At 47.9% G+C, this 23,765-nt stretch overlaps 2 protein-coding genes across 3 annotated transcripts in view; both read right to left on the bottom strand.

The window, feature by feature from the left end:
• Window positions 1-2,397, bottom strand: part of sugct (succinyl-CoA:glutarate-CoA transferase) — a 172,954-nt gene extending 170,557 nt beyond the window's left edge. Inside the window, exon 1 of the mRNA XM_056299650.1 lies at window positions 2,281-2,397. The gene's annotated coding sequence lies outside the window, so the exon portion shown is untranslated. The remainder of the gene's footprint in view (window positions 1-2,280) is intronic.
• Window positions 2,398-4,373: 1,976 nt separating this feature from the next.
• On the bottom strand, window positions 4,374-17,654 carry ssr1 (signal sequence receptor, alpha). 2 transcript variants are annotated; one of them, XM_056299142.1, is made up of 10 exons: window positions 17,464-17,654; window positions 16,459-16,592; window positions 12,470-12,566; window positions 12,194-12,297; window positions 10,983-11,141; window positions 10,588-10,664; window positions 9,504-9,582; window positions 8,752-8,845; window positions 8,203-8,217; window positions 4,374-6,329 (listed from the first exon to the last, which is right to left on the bottom strand). In XM_056299142.1, exons 1-10 carry the CDS (start codon window positions 17,531-17,533, stop codon window positions 6,262-6,264), a joined length of 897 nt encoding a protein of 298 aa, XP_056155117.1. In that variant the 5' UTR covers window positions 17,534-17,654; the 3' UTR covers window positions 4,374-6,261. The 2 variants fall into 2 exon arrangements, with proteins under 2 accessions (XP_056155117.1, XP_056155118.1); XM_056299143.1 differs by lacking the exon at window positions 8,203-8,217 and having other exon boundaries at window positions 17,464-17,650.
• Between the last annotated feature and the right edge of the window lie 6,111 nt (window positions 17,655-23,765).

Raw genomic sequence — 23,765 nt, forward strand, 5'->3', positions numbered from 1 at the left:
GTCCACCTGTGGTCCCCCTCCCCACGCTAGTACTTGTACCAACGTTAGAGCCCAGGCGAACCTATAGGAAGGCATGACATTACTTTACATACACGCACATTAGCGGATACTAAACACTGCTAACTAAACGGGAAACTCCAGATTAACCTGAAAGAGTGTTAGCTAGCCATGCTTTTCTGTACACAATGCAAAAAGACTTGATGAGCCTTACCTCGTTAACGTCAGTGGTGGTGGAGTCCTCTTCAGGAATGTTGCTAGCAGCAGCAGCCGAGCTAGCTAGCTAGCGCTAGCGCTAACTTTTCCATAACTTTCAGCAGCTTTTTTAGCTTTTGAGCTGTTAAACCAGAGTCCAGCAGCTGCAGCGAGCCGTCTCTCTTTGGTGGCCGAGGAGGAGGCGTGGTGAACAATACTGCACATTACCCGATGTGACTAGCTAAGACAATATCAAGACAACATTAATAACGCTCCTTCTCCGCACCTTGGCGCCCGTCAACGTTTCAAGCATACCGAGTTTCCCCAAAACCGAGGTTGCTTTAGGCTATCCTACAGCGCCCCACAGCGTCTCGGCGGTGAAGTGCAGCCAAATGTCCTATTCACGGCCGGATAATGGTGCGTAGCGCTTTTCGAAAACATATTTATTTAAAACAATTTATTTCACTAACATAAAGAATCCTAATAACATTGAAAGGTACATTATATAATGTGTTTTTTTTTATATTTTGTTAGAGACCCCCACAGATCTAGAGTTTTACAGCTTTCAAGGGAGCTGCTGCCTCCTTCATGGGAGCTCAGCTCCCATTGGCTCCCACGTGATTCCAGCCCAGGTCAGCTCATTGGTGAAGCGGTGCCTCTTAATCCCCAGCTCTGTGTACTGGATAGTTCCCCAGATGCACTTGTGACCTCCAAAAATGCAAGCTCCCTACTCAACACCTGCTCCTTGGAAGCTGAGCAGTGCACAGCCTGCTCATGGATGAACCAACAAGCTGTGGACTGTCCCACCGACTGAGAGGAATGGCTTTTTATTTTGCTCTACAAAGGACAAGTTACACCACAAAGAAGAAGCTTGAGCAGTTTGGGGCACTTGGACCATCTTCTGTAAGTCCCGGAGAATCATAAGGTTGCAGTAGCTGCCTGCCTGGCTGGCTGCCTGGCTGGCTGGCTGGCTGCCTGGCTGGCTGGCTGGCTGGCTAGCTTGTTGAACTGTATTGAACTGGTCACACTATTTAGGGCTGCACCCCCCTCCCCCTCCCCCCCTCCTTTGTGTCTTTCTTCCCTTTTTTTTTTAAACAATTGAGTTTGTTCATTGTTGTTGATTCGTCATGATCGATGCTGTGTTTTTGTACACGTACGTACCGTGTTGTGTGTCCCCTTCTCTAAAACAAAAGAATTCAATAAAGAAATGTTAAAAAGAGAGCAAATTGGATGATTTGCTGCATTTGTGGTTCATTGAGGTCTGTATTCTTTAATGACGGAGAAAACACGGACTCCGTCGCTAGCGGTCTGCCCACTGGGCCCCACAACATGGTCTTACCCGCTGCGGTCACAGACCGGTACAGACCTACCGCGGTACAGACCGCAGTACAGACCCCAGTACAGACCGGTACAGACCTACCGCGGTACAGACCGCAGTACAGACCCCAGTACAGACCGGTACAGACCTACCGCGGTACAGACCGCAGCACAGACCCCAGTACAGACCGCAGTACAGACCGCAGCACAGACCGGTACAGACCTACCGCGGTACAGACCGGTACAGACCGCAGCACAGACCGGTACAGACCGCAGCACAGACCGCGGTGGTACAGACCGCATTGGTGAGCAATGCAAGACCAGACCTTGACCCGGTCTGCACGGCCAGCCAATAGGACCCTTCAAAGGTGGACTAATGAGGACTCGAGAGCGGGCAGGATGACGCTGGGGCTCATTATTCCAACAAAACCAGAGGGGGGGGGGCTTGTTGATATGGCCGAGCCGGCGTCGCCGGCGTCGCGTTTAAGTGGGCGGGGTGTCGGGTCATGACAGCCACCTGTTGTGGCCGGTATAACGCCGCCCGGGCCGGAGGCGCAGCAGCTGGACCAGATGAACGGCACCAGCTTGTTGTTTCAGGTCTTTCATTTGTTCCCTTTACCTGGCCTTTAACCGGCTAGAACGCTGCACTTTATTTAACGCGCTCCCACAGTAAAGTTTGCCTGACCGTCTGAACTGAGGACCGGATTGAGAACAGCTGACCCAGTGCGGGGACTGTCTGCAGGGACCTGTCTGTCTGTCTGCTGCTGCTACCTGTCTGTCTGCAGGACACCCTCCGTCGGTCTGCCTCCGTGTGTCCGCTGGGCCGTCTTGGGTGCAGCGACCAGGCGGCGAGACGCCGCGGCCAGGCGGCGAGACCGGCTCTCCCGAACACCGACATCTTGACTCGAGCTGTCGAGCTGCCGAGCTGGGCTATCGTTAGTTTGAACAGGCGCTTCCGGTCAGGATTTCTCCTTCAACATAAAAGCCCCCTACGGAAGGAAGCCGCACGCTGCGGCGCGCTAAGCCCTCTTTCAGAGTAAAACGAAGCGCTGACGTGGCAGATAAACTCGTATAGTTTACTGTAAAACGCGTCCTTGTGTAGGTTTGCTTGAGGACCTAGCGGATGTATAAAGTTTGTATAAGCTTAATTTATTATTATGATTAATATCGTTATTAGATGTGTAGGTTTGTGTGAGCTGGACATTGTTAAATGAATACTAGATTAAATATCAGGACCTCTGCTCACCAGCCTCACCAGCCTCAGGTGATGACGACATAAAGTCGTACCACCAACCTGCTCAGGAGTGCACGATTCAGAATCAACACGTCATTACACAGCTTCTCCCACGTGCTTCTTCGAAGAGAGAGAAATATATGTCACTAATTCTTAATAACTAATTTCCCTGTAAGAGACAATAAAGATACTTTGACTTTGATCTTTATATACAGAGAGCCACAATTTTAAATAAATGAGAAAATAAAATGGAATATTTTGCCATGTTTTGTACCTTAATACAGAGAGAAATGAACATTTTTTTGGCCGTTGCTTATTCTTAGACAAATGACCTGAAGAAAAGAATAACGTGATTTTTTAAATGGTTATTTTCCTGTTTTCAAGTTCACCTGAATGGAAAAGGTTGCTCTTCAGATAAAACTAGTCTATTTCTCCTGTGACCAGTAGTGATGCGCAGGTCACCCCAATAGAACCAATCCACACTGCCCGACCCACTAAAATGTGTGTTAATTATCCACCCGAACCCGAGCCGAGACCCTCGGCATGTAGCCCAGGCTAGAGCACAGTGAGCGGCGCAGCACTATTTTGTCGATGGGCTGGTCGCCAGGATAAAACACTGATTATAACCACAGCCTGTTGTCTCAGCCTGACAGCGTCCGGGCCCAGACTACCAAATGAACAGACCAACTGTTCCAAACGATGTTCTTTATTGTTGAACAGCAGCAAGACTAGTAACCCTTCGTTAAAGACATGAACTCCTCCGTCTCTCTCGCTCAGACACACCTCTTCTTTCTGACCAACAAAAGTTTTGGCGGTGTAAACAAAAGCTACGGATACCACTTAGGGAAATATCTCGTAGGTGAAGCCTCAACACTCCACAACACACTGACCAGAACCACAAACACAATTTATGAAAAAGCTGCTTGTGTGTGTGTGTGTGTGTGTAATTAAGAGCATGTGAATAAGTAATTGTGTGTGAGTGAGTAAGTGTAAGAGTGTGTGTGTGAGTGAGTGAATGTGTGAGTGAGTGTGTGTGTGTGTGTGTGAATGAGTGTGAGAGTGTGTGTGTGTGTGTGAGTGAGTGTGTGTGTGTGTGTGTGAATGAGTGTGAGAGTGTGTGTGTGTGTGTGAGTGAGTGGTTGAGTATATGTGTGAGTGAGTGGGTAAGAGAGTGAGTGTGTGTGTGAGTGAGTGGAGTGTGTGTGAGTGTGGGTGAGTGAGTGAGTGAGTGTGTATAAGAGAGAGAGACAGCCTAGTAATGCACAGCCTAGCCTATAGCACACAATGTTTGTGTAAGTTATCCATAGCTTACTCGGAGTGCTGCTTTGTCACTTTTTGACCCGCCTGCTTGAACCCGTGATATTTTCAGGTAAGCTCACCCGAACCCACCCGATCCGCACATCACTAGTTTTGTTTAAAGGTGTTAATTATTTTTCAAATAACTTGAAATGTTAAAGTCCCTGCTGGGAATAATTCAGAGGCGGACTCTGTTCACTCCACTCTTCTTTTCGTGGTTTTTTTTCTGCATGTTATCCTCTACAGTCTACATCTGTCTCAAACTGAACCGCCTGCGAGGCCCTCAGTCAACCTCACCTTGAAAAATGATGGAGACAGAATGGAACAGCAGGTCTACAGCAAATCATCAGTTTATTTTCTTTGCATGTAGTAGTAAATAAGAGTAAGCGTCTATGAATTCCACAGCCCCAACGTCAATTCCAGGAAAAAAAAAAACACAACACTTAGTCTGGGTCTATCTGGGACTACAACCTGCTGGAGGTGTTCTCCTGGTTTCACAATCCACAACCTCTCAAAACTATTTCCACTATTTCAGAGGCAGCTGAGAGCAACACAGCCCCGCTACGCTGGGTTATCCTGCATGATCATGAATCACATACTCCACACAGATCCGACCATACAAGTGATGAAGTCCAACAGCAGACGTGTCACTTTGGCAATGTTTCCTGGCCGACATTCTTCATATCCAGAAGAACACAATCAATAAAGCATCAAGCTGCCTACGACTTTGTCGTCAGCTAATCAACCACAAATGGAAAAGGAGCAGGACTCTGGAGTCCCTCATGGCAGAAACGGAGAACCTCATCTGTTCTTTAAACCAGTGACCTTTGGGTCGGTCTGTCATCACAGAACATCAGAACATTAATGTTCCCCCGGACTGAGCAGCCCCCTACCACGCAGCTCCGCAACAACTCGGTCTGTTTAAAATTTGTTGGCCAAATTAACACGGCAGCCCCATAGTGACAAAGACATGACATACAGTATATAAAAGCCGCCCCCCTCCCGCCTCCGGTCACTCAGGAACAAATTGGCAGGTCAGATTTTCTCGGAATCCATCCACCAGTACTCAGACCAGCGCTTCAGCTGGATGAACAGTGCTTCTGAGAAAAAACAACTCCAAAACCAATCCAATCCAAATCCAGTCCGAGTTCACCAACTCTTAATTATTATTTCTGACGCTGAATGAACGAGCTGATGGAGGAAGGAAGCAGCACACCAATGCAGAGATCTGGCAAGTGACAAAAGATTCACAAACAAACAGAAAAACAGCCAGACCCCACCGGGCAACAGGAAGGACCCAAAACGCACAAACCTCGTCAAAATTCCACTCCTGTAAACCTTCACATCAGTACAGACACACTATATCCCTACACTGTTGACTTGTGTATCAGGACAACAGAAGTGTGTCGCAGGGCGGCCGTGTCTCTTCAGGAAACACATCATCAGAATCCCGTCACAGAAACACCGAGTGTGAACAGCACCGAGTGTCAGGACCGGCGGTTTACAGTCGAGGGATCCAGGGACAGGCTGCATTGTGCCCCGAGACATTCCCTTCATCACCTTACAAAGACCCGAGACCGGTTCAGCAGGGACGCCTCAGATCTGTGGGCAAGGATGCAGTGAAGGAAGGCAGGGAAAAACTGTTGTGGAATGAGACACAACCCTCCCAGATTACCGAGAATAAGAGAACCCCAGGTGATGCAGATGACCCACGAAAGGAAAACATTTAAAAAAAAAAATCTGAATCTCTGAGTATCAACGTTATGGCTTAGTGACGCACCACAGAAAGAAAATAAACAATCAGAATTCAGTCTCATGGTGATGATGTCAGCAATTTTGAATGATCAGATTAAAAAAAAGATGTGAAGAGTTTTGTGCTCCTGTCTACTCCTCTCAACCAAGCAAACACAATCCTCCTCTTCAGACAGGAGTTCATGAATCCCGAAAAATGTACGCCTCTCCCTCAAATGACCGCTTCAGATAAATGGGAATTTGAACAAAACAGACCGTGTGTGTGTGTGTGTGTGTGTATGTCCATGTTTCTATTAAACAGTTTGTAAGCTGAAAGGTGAGAGCCAGCCATGCATAGGTTGGCACAGTATTGAGTTTCTCTGCCAAAAGGACGGGGTGCGTTTGGTTTGTTGCTCCTGGTCCTCCCAGCAGACGGGTGGATAAAGGCTGGCACGGCGAGTTGGTGGGCCGCAGCCGACGCTGTTGCGCTGTCACTCGTCGGAGCCTGCAGAGCGTTTCTGGCTCCTCTTGCGGGGAGATCTCCGAGGAGAGGCCTTGTCTGGAGGAGGTCAGAGACAAAAACATCACATGACAAACAGGAAAGAGATCCAAAACCCACCTCCACCATGACTGCTTGAAAATAAACTGTAGAATAATTCTTAATAACCAGTCTTCATCCCATCTCCATAAAGGCAGAAGAACACTAGAGGACTTGTAAGTCCTAATAAACTGGGACAAGACTCGGGCATCACATCTTTAACAACACAGTTTAGTGGATTAGTCACAGACCAACACACTGGTTATGAATGCAGACACACAGACACACACACACACACACACACACAATGAGTCCGCACGTGTCAAGATGTCAGTCTTAAAATCAGTCATCTCTCATTTTATCTGGTTCATCTGGTTGAAGACTTGATTGGGAGGCGACTTGAATCTTAAACCTCTTAACATGACAAGATAACATGTGCCGACTGTCCATGGTGACCTGACCCGCTTCACACACACCAGTTGGGACTATCCACCACCTTTAAAATATGTCATAGGGGCGCCCGGGTCGTGTGGTGGTCTAGTCCGTAGCCTACTAACACAAGGATCTCTGGTTTGAATCCCCGTGTTACCTCCGGCTTGGTCGAGCGTCCCTACAGACACAATTGGCCATGTGGGAAGCCGGATGTGGGTATGTGTCCTGGTCGCTGCACTAACGGCTCCTCTGGTCGATCGGGGTGCCTGTTCGGAGGGGGGCAATAGTGTGATCCTCCCACGTGCTACGTCCCCCTGGTGAAACTCCTCACTGTCAGATGAAAAGAAGCGGCTGGTGACTCCACATGTATGGGAGGAGGCATGTGGTAAGTCTGCAGCGCTCTCCGGATCGACAGAGGGGGTGGAACAGAGACCAGGACGGCTCGGAAGAGTGGGGCAATTGGCCGGATACAATTGGGGAGAAAAAAGGGGAAAATTAAAAAAAAAGAAAAAGAAAAGAAAAAGCTGTAACAGCAGGAGAAGCTGAAATGGAAAAAAGTTCGGCCAAATAATAAAAAACGATCAACTTAATGTTAAAAATATATTTCATCAGCTTGGTCGGGCGTCCCTACGGACACAATTGGCCATGTCTGCGAGTGGGAAGTCCGATGCAAGTGGGTCCTGGTCGCTGCACTAGTGCCTCCTCTGGTCCCCTGGTGAAACTTCTCACTGTCAGGTGACTCCACATGTATCAGAGGAGACATGTTGTAGTCTGCAGCCCTCCCCGGATTAGCAGAGGGGGTGGAGCAGCGACGGGGATGGCTCAGAAGAGTGAGGTAATTGGCCAAATACAATTGGGGAGAAAAAAAATCCCCAAAAAATCCAAAAAAAAGTCACGTCATCAGGGGTGAACAAGTGTGACAATAAGCCTTCAAGTCATCCAGTGTTTGCCTGCCTTCAGGAATAAAACAGGTTAGTGCACGTATGGACAACAAGAGCTTCTAGTTTCCAGCAGAATGAAGTCAAAGAAAGCTTTCTGTCAGAATCACCACGTCAGACGTTAAAGTCAGGCTTAAAAAAGAGTGAAGGGCAGGATGTACTGTTAAACTGTTAGAAAGCACAGCCGGGATCAGTTTACCTCCATCATTCATCAACCCATACTGACGCTGATCAACTTACGAAGAACAGCTCGTTATAGATTTAAGTAAATGAGGTCATACTGCCCTCTGCTGGTGGTGGAAGTGAAGAGGCTACCAGTCTTTCTGGAAGTCTATTGACTGAACGGCTGATTGGCAAGACAAGCTTATGTAGCACAATAAAAGTCTCACACTCAGTCTAAACCCCATTTATTAAAATGAGAACATGTTCTGAGGTCAGTGATCAGTGTTTCATTTGACTAAAATGGGGTTAGCGCTAGTGCTACCAGACACACACAAACACACACACACACACGGAAACCTCACCTCGCCGACTCTGCACTGAGGACACGAGAATACGCAGCGAAGGAGGAAGAGAAGGATGAGAGAAAAAAAGGAGTGAGTGATCCCCATGCACAGGAAACAGATGTGTCAAGATTCATTTCAGAGAAACCAGAGAGATGAAGCAGCAGTTACAGAGCCGCAGCACCGGCACATCAACAACGCTTCCGACTACACAGAGCGATAACACGCCACGGGATACTGTGAAGACGTCATTCTAAATAGGGACGTGTCCCTGTTATGAAGGCACCGAACGTTACACTCCTGCCAGTCTGCTTTGGTTTATGGCGTGTAGGGCAGTGATAATCTATCATCTGAGAGAGAGAGCCGTGAGAACTGACAACACATCTGCAACCAGTGGAAGAGTAATACTCTAAACATGCTGTAGATACAGTTCCGCTGGTGGACATGATGTCCCACAACACTGGCGCAGAGACTTCTGCAATCCATTACATTACTCATTATGCACAGAACCATGGGTGACATGTCCCTTTAAAGATGACGGGTGTAAAGGAACTTGGATAGTCTACATACTGATCTGGTTCAGTGTCTCCTGAGGGATCCAACTCATGTCCACGTCATTGTGACTGGATGTTCCCATCTCTACCTTGGGAGCGGGACGCCTCCTCTGCACACAGACACACATGCAGACACAGAGACAGATGCACAGAGAGGCAGACAGATGGAGAGAATAAACACATACAGGAAGACAGGCAGAACAACAGAACGAAAGAGAGAGAGAGAGAGAGAGAGAGAGAGAGAGAGAAAGAATTTTTTGTGAGAAAATTCAACAAAAATTAACCTCAACCTTTTATTTATTTTGATTTTGAGATATTTCTCTTGGCGTGCCTTGCTCAGGGGCACAGACAGGAGTATTAACCCTAACAGGCATGTCTTTCTGATGGTGGAGGAAACCGCAGCACCCAGAGAAAACCCACCACAGACACGGGGAGAACATGCAAACTCCACACAGAGGACGACCTGGGATGACCCCCCCCAAGGTTGGACAACCCCAGGGTTCGAACCCAGGACCTTCTTGCTGTGAGGTGACAGCGCTAACCACTGCGCCACCATGGTTTTGTATGTTTCCACAATCAATAACCATGTAATCTGACAATTCTAAGGTGTTTAAATATTATTTCAAACGCAGCTGAAATTCCTGTATTTTAAACTGAGCATGTGCATCATGCCACATCAGCTGTCAGTACCGGGTGGACAAGAGGGAGAAGCACACAGAGCCTTTTGGGGAAAAAAAGGATCCATGGAGGAGGAAGGGGGTCAGGTACCTTTCTGGACTCCAGAAGCTGGTGAAGGCCTACAATGACCAGCAGCCCCAGGCCCGACAGGAAGACATACATGAAGATCCTGAGAGAGAGTGTCAGAGAGGGAGAGAGAGAGAAGGAGAGAAAGTGTCAGAGAGGGAGAGAGAATTTTGATTTTTAAAAACAGACCTTTATTTCTATCTGGTTCCGTTTACACAAGTTTTTCTGTTATCAAAAATTACAACAAAACAAACTGATTCAAGAACCTAAAACAGAAATAATGAAGAAAAAAATCTCAGATATTCAGAACCATTAGTTCTGACTGAACACAGCTCATCCTGCACACCCCACGTGTTCACAAAAACTTCTGTCTTATTGTCAGTCTGTAAACCTCAACCTCCACCCTGAGCCGAGCTGACAGCAGCCCAGTCAGGGTCAGAACCACGTCTTCTGACCCCTCACACGGGTTTTCTGTTTTCCAAATACTAATTTGGCCAGTCCTGAAATGAAATTCAGTAGTGTGTGTACAGATTTTGTTCTTTGAGTCGCTCCCTTGCGGAGCAGCTGCATTTGCTGACTACTCGGCCGGCGGAGCACTGGTGTACGTAGGTGCGCTCCTCGGCCGGCCTGGGCCCCAGTACAAGGCGCCCCTAGCCCAACCTGTGAGGGTAAGCATTCCACTTGTGCCCCACATCCCCACACTCAAAACCACTTCATGCTGCTGTACGCCATGTAATGTAATTCTCCATGTTTGAGAGAGAGAGAGAGAGAGAGAGAGAGAGAGAGAGAGAGAGAGAGAGAGAGAGAGAGAGAGAGAGAGAGACAGCATAGTTCATGGATGTAGGAGAATATGGTAAAAGTGGAGAAAAAGGAAAGATTATATAATGATAATTACTTTCTTAAATTTTACCCAGAATGCTGTGTGTTCAACTTAAAACACTGAACAGCTTTGCCATCAGGTCATTTTTCTTAATGCAGAGTAACAGACACCAAGAACCTTTTCAAACTCAACATAATGTGTTCTGATGCAGAAGAAGACTTGAACAGTGGCTGTACATGAGGCTTTAGCTGGTCCATCAGAGAATGTAGGTGGGGACAAAAGACTTACGTCTCTCCATCCAGACCATCCTCCTTCTCAGTGATGGTGACTGTCTGGTTAAACACTGCATCCTGGAATACATTACCCTGCACAGAGAGAGAGAGAGAGATCACACACACACACACACACACACACTCTCTGAAATGTATTTTTCACTGTGTGACGAAACCTCTCACACACAGCGTGCAGCCCTCCATATTGTCCTTCTGGTATCTACAATATACACCCCCCTTAAGTACAATCCATAAAATTGAGGGTGGTGGCAAGACTTAATATATAAGACAGACAAAAGACTAAACACACTCACACAAAAAGACACACTCACACAAAAAGACACATCACACAAAAAGACACACTCACACAAAAAGACACACACACACACACACACTCCAGTGCGTTCTTACATTGCCGTCCTTATAGTTGAGGTTGATGACCAGGCCGAAGGGGCGCCCCCCCATGGGTTCAGCGGGGATGAAGGAGTACTCGAAGGTGGCCTGCCGGCTGGGTGGGACCACAATGCCCAGCTGGAGCGCCGTGAAATTCTGAATGTAGAACTGGAAGTCCTGATGGAGGCATGCAAAACCAAGTCAGACCCAAGGCACCAGACCTCACAGTCTATTCAAGGAAACATACACCTGACCCAGCACAAGAGGACGGAGACAGCAGTCCAACACACTGAACCTCGGACTGGAAGCTGCTCGCACCTGCTGCTGCTGCTCATCACTATGCACATTTTGTTGATGGAATCAAAGTGGACATTGAGTCCAGATGGAACCACACTACATTAAAACAGCTTGCATTACATTTACTAGCTCTCATGTGCAGTTTAGAAATTAACAAGGCACCACTTTCAGCTCGGCAACACCACAGAGACCGGACTGGAGCACTGTGAAAGAATATCAGAACAACATTTGCTGTAAACACGTTTTGCACAACAGGTTACAGCCGCTCAACGTTGCAGATAATGTGGAACCCTTAGTGAGTTGTTGCTTCAGGTGATGCACCACAGACAAGCTCCTGTATTTCCTGTCAGGCTGCAGTTCACTTCCACATTTACACAGATGAATGTCTGCAGACTGGGCAGCTGCCACCTCATAACCAAGTCATACGTTACTGCAGTTTTACTAGCGACACCATTACCCATATTAAAACAGTGCCATCCAAAATAGTAAACCACCTGAACAACTTAGTAAAGACCGCGCACACAAGCTCAGTGCGGATTCATAAACAACATAAACACCAAGGTAACGCTTATCAACACACACACTTTATCTTACAATTATTTTAATAATATTTATTATTTTTGATTATTACATTTTAATAATTATTACATTTAATAATTATTTTATTATTCATTATTTTATCACTTAAATTACTTTAATCTAATTATTAATTATTTTATCTTAATCATTTTATCTCCACCACCCCTGCAACTTTTCAAGGCCACTTAAAGCGTCTACAGTGAAGACAAGGTACTGTATGGTTACTGGGGTAATATTCATAACACACATTTTGATTTGGAGCAGTTGGTTTTATTGACTCCCATTAAAGTCTAACGGACTCTGAGAAGAATGGAAACGGTGCTCACAGTGAGACTGAAAACCAGATCGAGTACCTGAGGGTAGCGGAAGGAGGCGTCCAAAGATTCAACCACAAAGTTCTCTGTGCCCTTGTTGGTGAAGCCCAGCAGGAATTTGACAATGTTGTTTGCAGGGAAATCTACAGACACACACAAAAACCACACGTCATACTCACGTTAAAATGCCATGACAGAAGAGAGGTGACAAAACAACACAAACGTAAGGGGAACAGGGCAGCAAACAAGTATTTTTCTGGTAACACATTATTAACCAATAACCAAGCATTAGAAACGCTGCATCAACAGTGTTACCTTCTCCCTTGACGAAGAGGATGGTGGTGTCGGCATTGGGGGAAGCCTTCACCTCGCCGGCCAGCACTTCTTCTTCTTCTTCATCCTTTTCTTCCGTCTAAATGAATGTAACCACACAAAAAACATTTAATTCTCAGAAATGACTGATGTGCTCCGCGGGGTCTGACTGGGCGGTCACCAGAGCCTCCACCGGGTTTAGCTTGTTTTTTGTTTTTTTTACCTCGTCTGTAATTTCTGACACATCAGACGCACAACTGTGGAAGAGCCCCCACCCGCGTGCACCTTCAAGTTCATTTATCCACCGCAGCACAGAGCCCGACCCTCCCAAACCCACCGGAATAATTAAATAACTGAGCCTGAAACGACGTGATCGGGTCGAGCCTGACAGGGTTCGGGTTGAGAATTACAAACTCTAGTGTTCGGCTACTTACATTTCCCCACATAACGAATTTTAAAAATGAGTTTCAACTTTTGCTGTGAATTTTGAGCGCAAAATTAAAGAAGACAAACAATCGGAGCCTGATGCTCCTGATTCACTCTGTTGACTTTCCTCCTCAGAGTATTTGTCCCCATCTGGTGCAACATGGGCGGCACGCTGACGCAGTGGTTAGCGTGGGTCGCCTCGCAGCAAGAAGGTCCTGGGGTCAAGCCCCAGGGTAGTCTAACCTAGGGGGTCGTCTTGGGTCGTCCTCTGTGTGGAGTTTGCATGTTCTCCCCGTGTCTGCGTGGGTTTCCTCCAGGGGCTCCGGTTTCCTCCCACAGTCCAAAGACATGTAGGTCAGGTGAGTCAAAGACAGTAGGTCAGCTGAATCGGCTGTACTGAAATTGTCCCTAGGTATGAATGTTTGTATATATGTGTGTGTGGGCCATGTGATGGCCTGGCGGCCTGTCCAGGGTGTCTCCTTGCCTGTCACCCAATGACTGCTGGGATAGGCTCCAGCATCCCCGTGACCCTGAGAGCAGGGTATGCGGTTCGGGTAATGGATGGACGGTGCAACATGCACTTGCTGTGTCCATGCCATTGTAATAATTTTTAAACTATTTACCCACAATAGACTATTTCTTAAATGCAATATAGGAGGTCAGGGGTCAGAATCAAGGCTGCAGTGCATGCACAAAACAGGCAACTGAGTCCCAGGTCACCCGTCCGGGAGAGTTAGCAGCAACCGTGTTATGTGCATTATTGTGGACACATGCAGACACTTCCCAGTAAGTCCCCCAGACTCCACTGCATCAGTTAGTTTAGCTGTGAGGTTGTGAGCCGTATGTCTGCCTGGCATTCTCTGTGTTACTAGGACAGCCAATTTATCCTGCCAGTCCTCATCAATATAGTGGCATGTACAGAACTGTCACGTAGCTCTCCATTGTGAGAGCCGCCCAGCAGTCGGTCATAAGAGCCACCAACTTAGTGCTACCAAGTTGCACTTTAAGCTCTTGTTTTTTTCTGCAAAACGGGCTTGAATACAACGGGCAGTAGTCAGTCTTGATGGGATTTGGTGTTTAGGCTCGATATAGCCCAGGAGCTATAGAAAACCCTCACCACAGACCACGCTGGTGGGCAAAATGTCTTTCTCCACCACTGAACAGATTCTCTTGAGTGATCTCCTCAGACCGCCGCACATCACATCTTCTCCCTGCCAACATGGAGGCCCAAGTTTGTTGTCCTCCAATACCTGATGCTTGTAGATGTTTGCTTCGCAAGTGGTATTGCACTGTGCTTGTAGTACTGCTATATTTCAGTACTGCATTGCATATTTCACAAATAACCACGTCGTCCTTTTGGCGGAAACCATCCAACACAGTACTTCTTTTTGCTCCGCCACAGTGAAATATGTGATTGGTCGCATGAGTCAACACGCCCCCATGAGTTGACTATTCTGTTTTTGTTTTACTGTGCAGCAAACTTAAAATTACCTTTTTTAAAAAAAAAAAACTTTTATTTTTCAATTGTTCAACTGATAGTATTTATCAGTCAAAATTCTTATTATGGGTTAACGGTTAAATATGAATGTCCCAAGTCAGATCATCACATCACCACTATGAGAACAACAACGTTTATTTACACAGCACCTTTAAAAACCGCTTGTGCTTCAAAACCAAGTGGAATGGAAATAAAAGAATAGAAGTGCAGCTGGGATATGGGAGGATTTATTTTATTTCTTCAGGAGCTTCACATGTTGTACAACATCGTTTGACGGTAATAACGTACAGATGTGAAGTACCTCATATTAGCTGATGGTGCATTAAAATTAGGTTCAAGCAAGCAAGGATGTCTCACTATTAAACGCCAGTTGCTTCAACTCTTCTTGCGTTTCTGTACGTGTTTGTGTGTTTATTTACGTGACTCACACGTGCCAGGGACGAGTTCGAGATGAAGGCGGACACGGTTTTAGGCGAGTAACACAGGCTTTATTTAATGTCTTCCAATCGTTCACTCGCACGGGCCAGTGCACCGCTCTCCAGCAAGCTACGCCCCCTCTCTCCATTTGCACGCAAGGCTAAACCACACCCTCTACCGCAGTGACGTACCCGTTTATTCTCGTGTAGCGCGGGGAAGCGAGAGCCAATCACAAGCGGTCACTCAAGACACATGTGGAAACCCAGTCTAACGCCAGGTGTGAACTGACTTAGAGCTGTCCGCTTGTGATCGGATTACCCAAGACGCATGTTAACACCAGGTGTAAACAGCCTCCAATTCAAACTGGATGCGGCCAGAGGAAGCTTTCCAGCTTGATAAGGGTCGCTTGTGTGCCCTGTATCTAGGCTAGGGGTGTAACGGTACACGTATTCATACCGAAAATGTTCGGTATGGATCTTTCGGTTCGGCACACATGTACCAAACGAATGCAGTGCTGTTTTAACAATGCACATGTGTGGAATTTAATTTAAAACTCCCAAGTTTCCCCCCAGAAAGTTCCACAAAGGGCTGGATACTGTGCGTTCAGCCACCCCACTAAGCATGCGTGCACACATGCACGCCAGAGACTGCCAGTAATTTAGCGCAGCGCAGCCTCATAGTTATGACGAACACATAAACCAGAGCTGAAGATCAGGCACAGCTCATTTTCTAAATGCTACTTCTAAATGGATATTTTTCTTATTATAGTTTACTCACGGCGCCACACAACTGCCATGTGGGCTATACGTCGCAAATTGTGGTCACTCACGCATAGACAACCTGAGAGGGACGTTTAGGAGGGCACGCTCGCAAATCAGGTGCACCGTGGGTTTTGTGCTGATCTCCTGAAAGAATTTTATATTGCCCAGTCCTAATGTGAAGCTTAAAGCTGCCAATGTGAACACAAGTGCAGTACAGCTCAAATGCAGTTATGTTTCTAAATACTGCACCTTAATGGATCTTTTATTTTTTTATTTAACTGAGTAAATTTTATTTATTTATTAGTTGGTTGTGACAGATCTTTTGTACTTAAGACAGACAGAGCCATACCCTAATTTGTTTAGTAACAAACCAATGTTTAATAATTAAAAAAGAAGCCATTTTATGTTTTGTTTCTTTTCCTCTCGCTGTACTGACAATGTACCAAACCATGACTTCAAACCGAGTTACGTACCACACTGTGATTTTTGTGTACTGTTACACCCCTAATCTAGGCCACATTTTTGTGTTCATTGCCTATATGTACCTTATATCTGTGTGCCATCTGAGCAATAAAACGTTATGATTCCACATTTCTGTGGCTTCCCAACTTCTTTGTTTGATATATCTTGGCCTTTCTCTTCCACTGTTTATTAGTGGACACCCGAGTCGCACTTCTCCCAACAAAATGAACCGTGGCATTTGCTGACGGTTAGTGTCGGGGCTGGATACGGACCTGAGTCACCATCAGTAGCCTGGTTTAATATGATTCTTAGACCAGAACGGCTCATTTCTTTAGCATCAAGCCATCTCAGAGAGCAGACCAAGCTGAACAGTCACAGTCGAGCCTCCAGTAATGGGCAAACGTTTCAGTCGGCTCTTCATCACTCACCAGTTCCGTGTTGTCATCATCCTCCACCTCAGCCTCGTCATCCTCTTCCTCCGTTGTCATCTCATCCACCACATCTTCATCCACAGCCTCAGCCTCCTCATCTTCAGTGGGATCCTGGGCAGCCACCAGCGGCCCTAAATATGAGAGAAAAGCTTTTTCCAGGACTTTTCAAGGACGTTCTCCGTGAATTTGCATGGCTGTTCAGGATAAGCATTGCTGACAGAATATAGTATTCAGCGTTTTCTGTGGACGTGTCAACAGTCTCGAAATGTGCTGTGATTGAGCATACAGCCCACACTTAACACACACACACACACACACACACACACTGATGTCACGTCTCGGCACAGAAAGATGTGCAATCTCACCTAAAAATGAATGACCAAACGCTCATTTTCCCATTAACTCGATTTCTTTCGGGACACGTGGTCAGTTTTATCGTTTTCCAGGTGGAAAACTAGCCGACAGGTTTCCAGGACGTGTGGGAACCTTGAAGGAGATTTTCTTTTTTTAAACATTTTCATAGGAGCTGTCGGCACGCAGTGTGTGTGTGTGTGTGTGTGTGTGAGAGAGAGAGAAAGAGAGAGAGAAGGAGCAGGGTGAGTATCAATACTCTGACCATACTCTTACAGTACTGACGTAGCAAGCACCGACGTGAGAAGGACACGTCAGTCTAAGAAAGCTCAAGTCTGCCATCGAGTACACGCCGCGGATCCTTTTCACGGCCCGAACACCACGGACGGCTGCTTCCGCGGCGTGTGTGCGCAGGATGGCAGGAAGAAGAAGAAGAAGAAGAAGAAGAAGAAGACAAGAGAGCCCCGAGGGAGGGAGCGGTAGTTTAGTCGCCGGAGCTCCCCGCTAACACATGCCACACAAAACACCCATTAGCATTAGCTTAGCGCCTGTTAGCCGCCAGCCGCTAGCTAACCGACGCTATACGCCACAGCTAGCGCGGAAACTTTTCACTTCTTGTCGCCAGTAAGTACCGCGAAGCCGCCACCGTACCTTTAACGAGGACGGCCGCCGGGAGAGCCAGCAGCGCCAGCAGCAACAGCTTCGGGAGGAACTTCATCATCTTCAAGACCGAGTCGGTGCGCCTTCATTCAGCGTCTGCTGGTCCCGTCTGCGCCGCCGGGCTTCCGTCCCTGCCAGTACTGCGCATGCGTAAAGACGACGGCGAACTCTGCGTCGTCATCAGTTTGCGTGAAGGAGCTCTTTTTAACTTTTTTCCTTTTTTTAAAAAAAAGATGAATAAACCGTGAAAAACACACTGTTATGAACGGTGAGCGCTGTTTGCAGGACGTAAGAGTAGTAGTCTCCTAATGCTCGCGTAGCGATGTCGTCAACTCCATGATAGGGTATTTATCTCAGAACCATGAGGAACTATAGTGTGTCTCGTGGGAGGTCCTGCAGGACCTGGTCCTCTGCAGAGGGGTTTGTGTGTCGGGGCCCGGCCACGTGTGTTGCTGAAGTAAAGGGTGTCCAGCATGACACGCTGAAGTACAAAGACAACACGCTCTACACGCAGCTGCACAACAACACTGCCCACTCATATCCTGGGATGTTTGATTTGATAGAGAACTAGTCTAATGATCTGTTAACCCCCTGTCCTCTGTCCTCTGTCCTCTGTCCCCTGTCCTCTGTCCTCTTTCCTCTGTCATCTGTCCCCTGTCCTGTCATCTGTCCCCTGTCCTCTGTCCCCTGTCATCTGTCCTCTGTCCCCCGTCCTCTGTTCCCTCTCCCCTGTCCTCTGTCCCCTGTCCTCTGTCCCCTGTCCTCTGTTCCCTGTCATCTGTCCTCTGTCCCCTGTCCTCTGTCCCGTCCCGTCCCCTGTTCTCTGTCCCCTATCCTGTCCCCTGTCCTCTGTCCCCTGTCCCCTATCCTGTCCCCTGTCCTCTGTCCCCTGTCATCTGTCCCCTGTCATCTGTCCCGTCCCCTGTCCTCTGTCCCCTGTCCCCTATCCTGTCCCCTGTCCTCTGTTCTCTGTCCCCTGTCCTCTGTCCCGTCCCCTGTCCTCTGTCCCCTGTCACCTGTCATCTGTCCCGTCCCCTGTCCTCTGTCCTCTGTCCCCTGTCCTCTGTCCCCTGTCCTCTGATTCTATCTGCGGATGCCTCGTTCTTCAAAGACTGGCTCTGTATTGACCGGCACAGTTACTAAGAATGGATTGTGGTCGCTGATGGCGCCATGAGTTGTGCGTCACTTCGTTGTGTTGCTAAGGGGCCACTCGAAGACACACACGTCTGTCAGCATGCGCTTCTTGACTTGAACAACCCACGTCACACTCCTTCTCCCTCCGACAGTCACTTCCATCCTACCTTGGAGATCACTCCTGAACCGCTTCATGGCTTGCTGTGGCCACAGTCCCTGAGCGGCTTGCAGGGCTTGGGAACAGGGATGGCAGCATTACTACCTGGGAAATAAATGCTTTACTGTGCCAGTGACTTTTCAAATGAACTGCAAGACTCAAAATGGAAATGAGAGTTTATTTTGAGAACAATAAAATAAAATAAAATTCCTGAGGTAAAACATCAAAGGATGTGCTGTTGTATTGTTTTCAGTGCATCGGTGCGGGTCAAAGATCATTCACAAATCCCTGTTTTCAGCTTTGGTTTTTGTTTTTTTAAGATATTTTTGTGTGTGTGTTGCGTTTTCTTCCTTTATCAGTGATGGTCGAGAGAGACAGGAAAGGCAGGAGAGAGAGAGCCCACACAGCAAAACTGCCTGGCCCGGACCCGTCCCACACTCCACACTTTCATCTGGCCCACATACCGCGTCCGGTGACGGCATTTAGGCGGTCCACTCCTGTTTGCCAGAACTGGGCCAGAACCAAGCCATAGCAACGTGTGCCACATATTTGGCAAAGGTGGCCCGTAGTTGTTGTGTGATATTTGGGCCATATTCACCATTTACCCCACGGGCCACTTCAGGGTCACATCCAGACCACATGTTGCCCAGAGCACCGCGTCTTAGCCAAAAAAGGCCCACATGTGATTTGGCGTATTTGGGCCATATTTGCTGTTATATGTACATGTGGGCCACTTCAGGCTCCCATCCGTTTAGTCAGGGCCAGAAGAAGACCAGCAGTGCCGCATCACTGCGTGACATGGCCTTCATCCGGATGCTGTCTGGCAGGGGATGACATGCAACAAAGGGTCCGGGCCGGATTCGATCCCAGGCCGCTGCGGTAACGGCTCAGCCTTATGTGGTACCACTCTACCAGGTGAGCCACCGGGGGGCGCCCCCTATCAGCTTTAATGTTCATTTGACATACCGTCCCAATGTCTTCTGATTAGGGGCTGAATATACAGAATTGGGGCGGCCCGGTGGTGCAGTGGTTAGCACAGTCACCTCACAGCAAGAAGGTCCTAGGTTCGAGCCCCGGGGTAGTCCAACCTTGGGGGTCGTCCCAGGTCATCCTCTGTGTGGAGTCTGCATGTTCTCCCCGTGTCTGCGTGGGTTTCCCCCGGGGGTCTGGTTTCCTCCCCCAGTCCAAAGACACGTAGGTCAGGTGAACTGGCTGTACTGATTGTCCCTAGGTGAAAGTGTGTGTGTGGGGGTGTGGGGGGGGTCGGCCCTGTGATGACCTGGCGGCCTGTCCAGGGTGTCTCCCTGCCTGAGGCCCAATGACTGCTGGGATAGAGCAGGATAAGTGGTTTGGATGATGGATGGATGGATGGATGGATGGATGGATGGATGGGTGGATGATGGGTGGATGGGTGGGTGGATGGATGGGTGGATGGATGGGTGGATATAATGACTTGAGGACCTTGCTATACATTTCATAACGTAGCAATCCAAAGCTGGAGAGGAAACTGTCAGCCATTGATTTTCTTTGAATGAAGGGCAGTGACGTGGCTTCGTGTGTGTCGGTGTCGATATTTTAATTTGGCCATTTCATATTTCCCCTTCTGTAGTTTACAGACGGTCCCTTAGCCACGGGCACCCTGACGTCTCCCTTTTCTTTTTTTAAACTCAACGTATCAGCACAAGTGAGACGTCAAACATGTCTGTAGGCGTCAGTTGATTTAGAATATATCGTTATTTTAACCCCGTGACCTGCCCCCCCCCCCAATTTCATCCTAAAGTCTGGAAGTGCAATATAAAAACCGCTCGCCTCGGCGGTGGTCCCGCTGACGTGGTCCCGCTGACGTGGTCGCTGCCAGTCCGGGAGCATCGGCCTTTTTACGGGCCGGGCCATCCCAGACTTAAGACTTCCCAGTATTCCAGTATTTTAACCTCTTAAATTCACCTTGTTTTAATTACGTTTCCGAATAAAATATTGGCCATTAATAAGCAAAGTTCTGAGTAAAAAATGTTTTTTTAATTATTATTTATATCCCATGTAAACCGGCCCCCACCTTTATTTCAGCACCACCGTGTTCCCCATTCACACCAGACAGCTGACCAGTACGACCAGTCTACTACTGTCGGTTACTGGGAGCTGACCAGTACGACCAGTCTACTACTATTGGTTACTGGGAGCTGACCAGTACGACCAGTCTACTACTGTTGGTTACTGGGAGCTGACCAGTACGACCACAGTGTAGTACTGTTGGTTACTGGGAGCTGACCAGTACGACCAGTCTACTACTGTTAGTTACTGGGAGCTGACCAGTACGACCACAGTGTAGTACTGTTGGTTACTGGGAGCTGACCAGTACGACCACAGTGTAGTACTGTTGGTTACTGGGAGCTGACCAGTACGACCAGTCTACTACTGTTGGTTACTGGGAGCTGACCAGTATGACCACAGTGTAGTACTGTTGGTTACTGGGAGCTGACCAGTCAGCCCAGTATCACACCAAAGTGTGTAATATACACGCTGGTCCAGTGTGTCAGTGTCACGGTTTTCCTCGCTCAGGCGTGAAAAGTACACGCGTGTATGAAGGTGCAGTGCCAGCAGGGGGCGATGATTAACTTAATGCCAGCAACTCCCCAAAGGAGGAAAAGGAGCATACAGCATTTTCCAAAATCCCTTGCCTAACCCTAACCTAACCTAACCCAACCCTAACCCTAACCCAACCCTAACCCTAACCCAACCCTAGCCCTAACGTAACCATAACCCTAACCCAACCATAACCCTAACCCTAAACCAACCCTAACCCAACCCTAACGTAACCATAACCCTAACCCAACCATAACCCTAACCCTAACCCAACCCTAACCATAACCCTAACCCTAAACCAACCCTAACCCTAACCTAACCTAACCCAACCCTAAACCAACCCTAACCCAACCCTAAACCTAACCCTAACCCTAACCCAACAATAAATCTAACCGTAACCATAACCCTAACCTTAACCTTAACCCTAACCCTAACCTGCCTTCACCTCTTAATCATCGCCCCCTGCTGGCACTGCACCTTCATACACGCGTGTACTTTTCACGCCTGAGCAAGGCAAACCGTGACACTGACATGCTGGACCAGCGGGTGTATTACACACTTTGGCGTGATACCGGGTTGGACCAGTATGACCACAGTGTACTACCATTGGTTACTGGGAGCTGACCAGTACAACCACAGTTTAGTACTGTTGATTACTGGGAGCTGACCAGTATGACCACAGTGTAGTACTGTCGGTTACTGGGTAACAGTGGAGAAGTGAAGAACCTTTTCGAGGGCACCTTGACAGTTTCTGCCCAGTTTGTTGAGGGGGATACGGCTCCACGAGTCCAGTCGGTTTGAGGAACTGAACCGCCATCTTTGTCTCTGATTCTCAGCCCGCCCGTTTCTCAGAGAGACGAAGAGAAAAACACTTCTGTGACAAAAAGGTTTTTATTTTTCTGACGTGACACACTGCAACTCTAACATGGCAAAGGACATAATAAGATAAGTGATCAAGTGATGGATTTACAAATTGCCAAGTAAATAAACTTAGAAACTGTAATAACACACAAAACACAAAAAGCATCTTTATAACAGACATTAAAAAACTAGAAGCAGAAAAAAACTCAAAGACAAACGAGGATTTGCTAACAGCTTCGTCAGTAATCAGGCCAGATAACACATGATGATTCAGTAACGGATGTTCTACTGCATCTATTGCATCTACTGGTTAGGCAATTAAAACCAGAAAACTGAAAGTGAGATTTCTTCTTTTACTTGCAGGACAAATCATAGACAAAGTATTTCATTTGACAGATGACGGTTACGGGTTTCTGCAAACAAAAAGGGGCTGCGGTCAGTTTCCACACAGCAAACCAGGGACAAACCTGAGCAACACAACCTGCAGACACAGACTGGCAGACAGACCGACCGAGTCTTCCCCACACAGACCGATCGAGTCTTCCTCACACAGACCGACGAGTCTTCCCCACACAGACTGATCGAGTCTTCCTCACACAGACTGACGAGTCTTCCCCACACAGACTGATCGAGACTTCCTCAGACTGATCGAGTCTTCCCCACACAGACTGACGAGTCTTCCTCACACAGACCGATCGAGTCTTCCCCACACAGACCGATCGAGTCTTCCTCACACAGACTGACGAGTCTTCCCCACACAGACCGACCGAGTCTTCCCCACACAGACTGATCGAGTCTTCCCCACACAGACTGACCGAGTCTTCCCCACACAGACTGATCGAGTCTTCCCCACACAGACTGATCGAGACTTCCTTACACAGACTGATCGAGTCTTCCCCACACAGACTGATCGAGTCTTCCCCACACAGACTGATCGAGTCTTCCTCACACAGACTGATCGAGACTTCCTCATACAGACTGATCGAGACTTCCTCACACAGACTGATCGAGACTTCCTCACACAGACTGATCGAGACTTCCTCACACAGACTGATCGAGACTTCCCCACACAGACTGATCGAGACTTCCCCACACAGACTGATCGAGACTTCCCCACACAGACTGATCGAGACTTCCCCACACAGACTGACCGGGTCTTCCCCACACAGACTGGCAGACAGACTGATCGAGTCTTCCCCACACAGACTGATTGAGACTTCCCCACACAGACTGATCGAGACTTCCTCACACAGACTGATCGAGACTTCCCCACACAGACTGACCGGGTCTTCCCCACACAGACTGGCAGACAGACTGATCGAGTCTTCCCCACACAGACTGACCGAGTCTTCCCCACACACACTGGCAGACAAACTGACAGAGTCTTCTCCACACAGACTGGCAGACAAACTGACAGAGTCTTCTTCACACAGACTGGCGGACAGACTGGCCGAGTCTCCCCCACACAGACTGGCAGACAGACTGACCGAGTTTTCCTCACACAGACCGGCAGACAGACTGACCGAGTCTGCCACACACACACACACACACACACACGTCA

This window comes from Lampris incognitus, chromosome 19 (genome assembly GCF_029633865.1).
Source record: "Lampris incognitus isolate fLamInc1 chromosome 19, fLamInc1.hap2, whole genome shotgun sequence".
In the NCBI taxonomy this organism is placed as follows: Eukaryota; Metazoa; Chordata; class Actinopteri; order Lampriformes; family Lampridae; genus Lampris; species Lampris incognitus.

Coding starts and splice junctions, on each gene's coding strand:
- ssr1 (XM_056299142.1), bottom strand. CDS start 17,533: ATGATGAAGTTCCTCCCGAAGCTGTTGCTGCTGGCGCTGCTGGCTCTC. Junction 9,583..10,587: donor GATGGTCTGGATGGAGAGAC/GTAAGTCTTTTG, acceptor ACTCTCTCTCAG/GATCTTCATGTATGTCTTCC. Junction 8,846..9,503: donor AGCTTCTGGAGTCCAGAAAG/GTACCTGACCCC, acceptor GTCTGTGTGCAG/AGGAGGCGTCCCGCTCCCAA.